The 10,093-nt window shown below is 32.4% G+C and overlaps 1 protein-coding gene across 1 annotated transcript; it reads left to right on the forward strand.

The window, feature by feature from the left end:
* Positions 1-1,227: 1,227 nt before the first annotated feature.
* LOC113381368 (zinc finger protein OZF-like) lies at positions 1,228-9,434 on the forward strand. Its single transcript, XM_026620308.1, has 4 exons — positions 1,228-1,392; positions 3,344-3,711; positions 8,307-8,420; positions 8,495-9,434. The coding sequence occupies exons 1-4, from the start codon at positions 1,228-1,230 to the stop codon at positions 9,432-9,434; spliced, it is 1,587 nt and encodes a 528-aa protein (XP_026476093.1).
* Positions 9,435-10,093: the final 659 nt, after the last annotated feature.

Genomic DNA, 10,093 nt, shown 5'->3' on the forward strand with positions numbered 1-10,093 from the left:
GGCAGACCCTTGCAACCGTCAGAATGGGCTGGCTTTTTACATATGCTTTCTGAACAGTTAAAAGAAGACACCCTCAAAATTTGAGCCTTGTGCGAGCAAGTTATAAAAAAATTTTTTTTTACATTTTCACAAATTGAAGGGATGATGACGCAACCGCGGAATGACTGCCAGAATGGTATTTTCTTAATGGGCCGATAATAAAATATCATTAAAAAAATTTCTGGCTTTGTGAAAACAGGTTAGTCAAATAGTTCACTGGCTCTTAGACTAATATATCATACTACAGCAGAGTGGCCCGACAAGCTTTGAAGTAGGACGCCCGGATAGCACAGATGAGATCATAGACACATTCCACGTATCTGCCTTATCACCTTTCGTAGGAGATGAAGACATTACTCATTACTGTGATTCCGATCAGGAAACGTGGTCGACCTAATTCAGCGAGGGAGTGAGAAAGATGATAAATATATTTATTAATAAATATTACGCATTATATGTCATTGGAGGAGAAATTTGTCATAACCAATTACCGATGACCTAGCGAGATGAGTTCATCACCAATGACAATCTCATACCCAAAGATTTTGGCGAGATGAACCGGCGACGAACTCCGAAACGACGCGAAGGAGTTATCGGACGGACACAAAGGAAACTCGGAACTTCCACCCTAACCAAAAAATCAACCCCACTACGAAAGTAGGAGAAATAGGAATAGTATAAAAGGCCTTGTAAAATCAGAAATATTGTCAAAAGTATTGAGTTCGCCCGCGGCTAAAAGCTTTATAGTTGATATATTTTCTCCCTGAAATTATTAACTGGTTGTTTCTAAAAACCATCAGTAGAAGAACGAACCCTGACCAACATTTGGAACTTCAGTCTAGTATTGAAGTTACAACGGTCCGGTAAAGCTGTTGTTAAAGAATTATCACGGAATCTTTCTGACGCCCCGAATCATTTCAGCTTTCACTGAGCCAAAGTGATTCAAAATCCAACGCGCATTTCCAATAAGTGTTCTGTATAACTTTGACGCATTTCTGTGAACTCACGAACAATATTTTAATAAAGTTATTAGTTTTTATAATTGTGTTTCTCATTTAATACTAAACTGTTACAGCTTTAATTTCGCAGATATTGGTAAGTATGTATCTCAATTATTTCAATTTATTCTTAAATTTTATGTGTCACTATATAAGATTTTTATTATCAAGAAATCATAATTTTGAGAAGATGGATTTAGATTGTTCAGACTGCAGTACTACATCAACGATTATTAGTTTGGAATCTGAAAGAGAGTTAACATTTGATGATGAAATTGAATTTGATATAAGTACAAATACTCCACAGCCACAAACTCCTTTTGAATTCATGGAAAATTCTTTCATAAATGAAGATGTTGCATTGCCAACAACATCTCTTAATTTTTTTTTTTTTTTTTGACGACGAATTGGTTGGAAAAATTGTTGATGAAACAAATGTATATTTTATACAACAACAGCAAACGGATCCTTCAACGCCTGGTGTTGTAATGGATTGGAATGTCACAGCAGCAGAAATGCGAATATTTTTTGCAATAGTGTTAAATATGAGTATCGTATTCAAGCCAGATGAAAATATGTATTGGTCGAAAAACCCCATTAATGCCACTTCATTTTTTTTCCAAAGTAATGTCCAATAGGCGGTTCAAATTGATAAAAAAGTATTTACATTTCATGAATAATGAAACCTATAATTCGGATTTACATCCTTATCCGAAACTGAATAAAATTTGGCCTGTATATGATTTTCTAAATAAAAAATTTAAAACTGCTTATACCCTTCAAAGGGATATTACAATTGACGAAAGCCTAATGTTGTAAAAAGGAGCACTAAGCTGGAAACAATATATGCCCATGAAACGTGCAAGATTTGTCATCAAAAGTTACTTCTTGTGCGAATCGAAAACTGGGTATATATGGTATATGCTGATATATACGGGAAAGGGGACAATTATTGATAGTGAGTTTCTAAATTGGCTTGATGCACACACAACAGTCGAGTCGAGTCGGGCGTGTTTCAGGCGTCATAATGTATTTCAGTTTAAAACTTTTCTCGAAATGATTTTAATTTTGTGGTTATTCATCATTAATTTTACAAACAATGTTCTTCTCGAATATTAAATAAAATAATAATAAATAAAACTTATACTTATGTATAGAGATCAAATTACTTCACGTAAATATTCACGATTAAAATAAGTATTGTATTCTGAATTTCTCTGAACAGAAAAACAATCTGCAACTCCAAGGACAAGGCCAAATAATTCTTTAAGGGGGTTGTTCTTTTTTTATTTTTCTTTGTTTCGGTTTTGAGATTTTTTGATATTATGAAAACTAAAAACCTTAGGATTATTTAAAAAAAAATCATCTCAATATCTATTCTTTTATCGTTCCGCGAGCTATTGTATGCCAGCTGCCTCTTTTTCATTATAATACCTCATGCACATGACCTTTTTAATGTGTAAGCATCCTTGAACACCATGGTGTATTTCGTACATTAAATTAAATGGTGTATGAAGTACATTATATTAAAAACTTTAAATACGTTTTTCTCAAATTGACTTTTTTCAATGCGGTGCCACAAATTAAAAAAAAACTACAAGTTGGATCGACTTGCATTTTTTTTTTAATTTGTTCACCACTGTAATACCTAGTCCCCCTACCTCAAACAACTCGATAACATTACGCAAAAAAATTTTGCGAAGCTTTTCGTCCCAATAACAAGGCCTTTTTGACACTTTTTTTTAAATAGCTGCCATTTTTTCCTTCTTGCTTTTTTTCTTTCATTTTGGTAGGGGGACTGGATTCAAACTTCTTCTTCAACGTAGTTTCGTTTTTTTTGTTTCAGGCGATGCGCAACGGATTTATCTGTAGCAGCGCAAACGAGATCGATTTTGCAATGCCCACTTTGACGCCCCCTGGTTAAAAAATGACGGCGAAAAAAAATAATAAAAAATTTCTTAATATTCTATGATTTTGTAATTTTTGTTTAAAAAAAACCGCATTTAAAATGCTTTATTAAAAATGCAGTTCGAGAAAAACAAAAACAAATACCTTGCATGTTTTGTAACAAAAAAAAAACAACCCCCTTAAATACTTTAATAATTAATACTTTTTGCAAAAAATTACTGATAAGTGAATCTTATCTTTTGGTGACATAAGAAACATTGTAGCAGAATTCTGTGAGGGCGATAATGCTGATCTCTTGATTGTACGAAAGCAGAGTGAATAGCTCACCCATCAATAATGAAGAAGTTTCATCGACTGAAAACATTTGTTTGTACGAACTGTATCATTGGGTGAAACAGACTACAATACAAGAGGATGAAGTTAATAAATTATTGAAAATAATGAAAAAATATTTTGATGAGAACTTACCGGAAGATGTCCAGACTTTGGTACGTATAATAGAGAATTGTGAGCCTGACATTGTGATAGGTCAAGATATTCATAATGGTACTCAAGCTACTACCTCTGCCATTGAGCATAAGCTGCAATCGTTAGTGATTTCAGATAAAGACGAGCGAAACCAAGTCATTATATTTCCGTTGAAGAATATGAAAGAAATAAATGAATTGGAAGAAAATTTAAAAGAGGAAAACTTCGCATCAGGCTTGATGCATGAGCTGGCCCCTGAAAACCAATATAATGAAAGGGCGACAATTCGCGCACTAATGCAAAAAATATTAACAAAAGACCTGGCAAATAAATTTTCTGCAAAAGGGAAAAAGGGAAAACTGAATTTTTGCAAGCTGTCCAAATAAACTTCGGAAGATTAACAAAGGGCAATATTATGATGCATTTAGGTATCACAGTCACCTATTATAACAGTCACCTATTTTGACACCAGTTCCCCACAAAGTCTTTTCTTTATAATAATTCTAGCAATAATAATTTATTATCAATTATGATATTACAATTTTATTGATATTGTGATATTACAAAATTCTGTAAGGTTATAAAAAGCTAATTCAGTTTAACTAAAAAAACATCGAATTTTTTGTTGTCTTAGCTTCGGATATTGAGTGGAAGTTTATTCAAAAGCTGAATACCTAAACCATCGACCGTAATGAAAGAGCTAGTTTATATGTGCGCGCCTTAATAAGTTTGTGTCTAGCGTTGTAGTTGGATGATGACAAAGCCATATTAAAAAGTTTCGAATTGATTTCGATGAAAGATAATGTTACCAGTAGAATGCATGGGACAGTTAGAATATTGTGTTTTTAAATATGGGTCTGCAAGAGGTTTCACTGGGCAATAGCTGTTTTCTGAAGGTTAAATGTTCGAGCGTTTTACTGGATAGTAGTTTCCAACTTAATTTAGTTACCAGCTCGAGTAAATTAAATGTCCTACAAAAGCTTCGTTGAGTACAATGAATATGTTGCAGGAACTAGGAGTCGATTTTGCTGAACCAATAACACTGAAAACCAGCCGCTAAGGTAAGCACGACATGCTAAAGCCTACATAGCTTTGTTTGTGTGTATGGTCACAATGACGGTACACTTCGATCTTGTGACTAGTTCATCCACAGATTCTTTTCTTGCCACATTGCGACGTTTTATTCAGCGCCGTGACTGTAGGAGCCAAAAATGAGCTAAGTGACCCTATACCGTATTTTTGTAGGAGCCAAAAATGAGCTAGGTGACCCTATACCGTTTCTTCGGACATGATATGGTCAAAGGGAACCCCTAACCTAATTGAAGTAAGCTCACAATTTGGAGTAAGGTGGCTATTGATTACATCGTACTCCCCACATTTTGGTTTTTTTATGAGAGGGAACCACCAAGTAATAGAATTGTACTATTTGACATACAAAGAGTACCTCACGATTCTCACTCAGATTGAGGCAGTTGTAAACTCTAGACCACTTTTGGCTACCACCACTGATGACAGCGCTGATATTTTATATATTAGTCCAAGGCATTTTTGATTGGAAAACCATTGACAGCACTTCCTGAGCCATATAGATTAGACCATATTGTTAATCACGATAAGATATTTATTTAAATAAATGACTTCAATAACAGACCCATTTTAGAACATTTAGTTTATTCAATACCTAAATATGTAGCAACGTAGAAATAAATGGTCAAACTCCCTACAAATAGGATTAATGATATTGTTTTGATTAAATAAACACAAAACTTGTCATTTTGAATACTAAAATAGATCAAGTAGTTCAAAATTCAAGTTGTCCTATGTTGATGATATTAAAATGGCAAAGTCATCGACCCTTTATTCCCACTTAGTTCAAAGATGATACGAGCTAGTTGTTTAGTTGCTATATTATTTGATATAGGATTGATAGTGTTAGTTATGCCCGCATCACACCCCTATATTTGAGTAGTATCGACGGCACTAATAGGATGTAGAGGACACAAAGAATATCGAGGAGACCCGGAGGGACCCGAACGGCACAGATTTAGGGCAATTCTGTACAACAAACGAAGGAAACATTTTCGAGGGGTAGCAAAAAAAATTGGACATGCTTGTCCCCCACAAATTATGTGCAAGGTATATAATGACGGACCTGTTGAGGCTGATTACTGGAAAACACATGTGGGACATGAAAATTTGATAAAATATGTGCTGTTGGATCAAAATTTAATCAGAAACATCAAAGGTATTTTTAATTTATTTTCATAAATGCAATCATCACATTGTTATTAATTCTTTATCATTAGTAATATATTTTTTCCAGATCAAATTAAAGCTGGCGTACATGATGACTTTATTATAAACTACGAACGTGAAGTTTGTTTAAATAAAGAACTAGCTGTAAGTGGAATTCTGTCTTAAGGCAATTAAAGCATCGTGCCTTAAGGCAAATTGCTGGAACTTCCCGTACCAAAAATTATTTTTTTAAAAACGATTAACATTTTTGAAAAAAATTTACTTCAAAAAAATTAGATTTTTGAGAAACTATAAATTTGACAAAAAATTACTTTTTTTTTGAAAAAAAATTTTTTTTTTTGAAAAATAATTTTTTTTTTTTAAAACAATTTTTTTTTAAAAGAAAAATGTTTTCTTCATTTTGACATATTTTGGAAATTCTGAACTTTTTTTCAAAGCAATCGTACTGCTTGAACTGCATAGAGACGAAATGTCAAAGCTCGCAAGTGTCGCGCCGCCGTCTAACGCATAAGCATTGGTACGGAACCCATAGAAATGTAAAAAAAAATATACTTATTGTTAAAATCTCTATAAAATATCTGATAATTGGATGTGCATATGTCTAATGATCATTTTTATCCGCCAAATGGCTCATTTTTTTACTTTTTCCTCCATATCTCCGAAACCGCTAGACCTGCCTTCATGAAAATTTCATTAAGTCTTCATCTTGTCAATACAAATGAAATGTTTTTTGAATTATTCACATTGGACGCTCCGTTAAAAACTGAGTTACCGTTTTCGGCACTTTTTGCCCCGTATCTCCGGAACGGCTAGACCTGCCTTTGCCAAAAACTAATCAGCACGTCTCCTTATCAATACAAATCGAATGTTTTTTGAATTATTCAAATCGGTTGATCCGTGTTCCCGAAATCGTCGACGAAAATTTGTATCCGCACATACATACACACACATACATACATACACACACACACACACATACATCCATTTTTTCTAAGGTATGCCAAAATATTCAGAAACCTTTGAAACGTCGAGAAATGCAAAAATTTTCATTTTCGATTTTTTTGCGATTACTATAACTTGCCCTACGGGAAGTTAATTACCACTGAGAGCTTCCATGATTACGAAGAAAGATTTATAGAATATGAAAAGACATGTGTTACCACCATATGATACCTTTAGAAATAAAAATGATTCAAGAAGTGTAGCCGATAGGGTTAAGGAGAACCAGAAAAAGAAAACATTCAAAGCTCTATTTTTTAAAGAAATTAACATAAGTAATTATGGGTTTGGAAACGATGAATTTATTTTAGTAATTTAAAAAAACGTGCAGGCGCAAATGTTATTGGAATTTGGTACAGACGAGATATGCATTGACGGTACTCGCGGGACAAACGGTTATGGTTTTCAATTGCATAGGCTTTTATTAACTTCCCGTAGGGTAAGTTATAGTAATCGCAAAAAATCGAGAATGCACATTTTCATACATCTTTTCGTTACGAAGGTTTCTAAAAATTTTGGCATACCTTAAGAAAAATGGATGTATGTGTGTCATCTTATACAGTATAAAAAGGATCAAAGTTGGAGAAGAAGAAAAATAAAACAAGATATTAAAACCAGCTTATATAAAGGAATCGCAGGAATTGCAAAAAATTAGTTGATAAGAAAAAGCCTTTAAATAAAATCAAGAAAATGCCTTTAAGTAACCCAGAGTAGGGATTTTTTTTTTTAATTCAAACATTTTCAAAAAAAATCAAAAATGTTAAGTAGGGTAACATATTTATTTTGTACATTTTTATAATAAGTGCGTGCCATCATTAAGCTGATCAAACCTGATAAATAAGCATATGTATGTATATATGCGCGGATACAAATTTTCGGTGACGATTTCGTAAACACAAATCAACCAATTTGATAAGTTCAAAAAACAATTGATTAAAATCTATAAAAGTTTAGTTAGTCAACTTTAATTGGAAAAAAGGGGGGTCTCGCAAACGATTTCGCCGACGCCTCCGAATGGTCTAGCGCCGCCACTGTATGTATGGATACAATTACTCGTCCACGTTTTCGGGCGCGCGGATCAACCGATTTGAATGGTTCAAAAAACATTCAATTCTATTGAGCAGCTCCAGCCGTTTTGAAGATACAAGACTAAATGGGCAAAAAATTGCAGTTTTTGAGAGAACTAAACGTCTAATTAGAATGATTCAAAAAAGTTTCTTTAATGTTGACAAAACAATTGCTTTTGGAAAAAAAATTTTCATTTCAATTTGTTTTGTATATCGAAAATAATTCACATTTTGATTTTAATTCTAGCTAAATTTTTAAAGCTCACTTATATACTTTAAGTGAATAATTTTAACTTTGTAATTCAGTTTATATAATTCATATAAATATTAGTCAATATTACAGTATTTATAATAATCTATCTGAAAACATTTAATATTCCTGGAACATTTTGTTACGATATCAGTGGAGTATTTATAAAATGAAATTGTTGAGAAAAATTAAGGGGCGCGCAAGATTTTTTTTCATTAAAGCTGGGGGGAGAGGCGCTATGCGAAAAAATTTCGAAAAAAACTGCTTAAATCTACCTTCTTCAACTATATAGTCAATGATTTTAAATTTTGGCGCCATTAGATATATTTCTAATGTCGTCCAACCTGAACGAAGTAGAAGTGTCATGGTTCAAGAAGAAACTTCTTCATTTTCGAATCGTACTTCGACCTTCAACCATATCGTAATACCGAAGAGGTAAGTGTTAGTATTATATCATATTAAAAAAACTAATTAATAAATATGCTTTAATATTTATTATCCATTCATAGGACTTGCGTTAACTATACTACAAATTTCAACTTAAATAGGCATAAAGTGATTCATGGTAATGAATTACCCTTTAAATGCAATCTTTGCAATAAAACATTTTCGCAGAAAGTGACATTACAGAATCACCAAAAGGTGCATGGTACACAACAACGTACATTTGAATGTAATATATGCAATAGCAAATTTACAACGAACTTTAATTTAATTAGGCATAAAATAATTCACCGTGAAGAACTACCATTCAAATGTAATAAACGCCATAAAAAATTTTCGCAGAAAATCGTTTTAAAACGACACGAAAAGGTCCATAGCAAAGATCGTCCTTTTGAATGCGATATTTGCTATGAATCTTTCAGAAGTTCGTTTTTTTTAAAACGACATAAAAAAACTCATGCTGCAGATATGCCTTTCAAATGCAGTATATGCAATGAAAGGTTTTTTAGTAAAATCACAATGTTAGAACATCGAAGAACACATGCCGTTGATCGTTCGTTTAAATGTAAAACATGCAACAAAGCATTTACAAGTAAGTTCAACCTAAAACGGCATGCAAGAATACATACAGGGGAGCGTCCATTCGAATGCGAATTATGCAATAAGAAGTTCAAACAAAAGGTGACTTTCTTAAAGCATAAAAATGTTCATTCGAATGGCAACCGCGAACAACCTGTAAAGATTCATAATGACGAGAAACGGTTCAGATGTGAAACATGTGATAGATGGTTTAGGCAAAAGATCGCCCTAAAAGAACATGAAAAGGTCCATACAAATGAACGGCCTCATCGTTGCAATACTTGCAACAAGGCCTTCAAGAAAAAATGGAACCTTACGCAGCATGAAAGGATACACATGGACGAGAAACCCTTCAAGTGCGAAACATGTAATAAACAGTGTACGCAAAAAAAGACACTGAAGCAGCACCGAAGAGTGCATCTCTGATAATAACACAGGTGATTGTGAATTTAACATCATTTAATTTTATAATTTATAATTTTCCAAGAATTGCATTAATTTATTATTAGTTATTGATTATTTACTTATGTATATATATATATATATATATATATATATATATATATATATCATATTTCAGACAGGGGAAGTGTCACCGAAAAAAAGTGGAAACATTTCATTATGTTTTTACACACAACAGCAAACGAGAATGTTTGCACAAAGTCCTTTTCAATTTGACAATAAATTTTTATCAAAGGACATTATTATTTTACTTATATATCTCATCATCTTATATTATAGCCTTTTCCTGGACTTCGAAAAAATTTTCATAAAATATTCAGACATATATATTAATTAATTATTGTATATTTTGCATACACATTTTATTTGACTCTTTCATTACTATAAAATCTTTTATAATTTATCTCGAAATACACACTATTTATTTAAAATTATTAACAATTCTTTAATCGATTTGTTATTATGAAATGTTGGTTTTCTTTCAGGAATATGTTTGACTATTCAATTAATTGAAAAAGTATTTTTAGTAATACATTGAATTAGTTGTGGGATATTAATTGCAATTTATGCAATAAATATTCTGGTCACAAATCTGTTGCTTTGTTTATTTGTATATAATAAAT

The sequence above is a fragment of the Ctenocephalides felis genome, unplaced genomic scaffold, assembly GCF_003426905.1.
Source record: "Ctenocephalides felis isolate EL2017-DRISC unplaced genomic scaffold, ASM342690v1 CF-g0.4_SCAFFOLD_02844, whole genome shotgun sequence".
Lineage (NCBI taxonomy): Eukaryota > Metazoa > Arthropoda > Insecta > Siphonaptera > Pulicidae > Ctenocephalides > Ctenocephalides felis.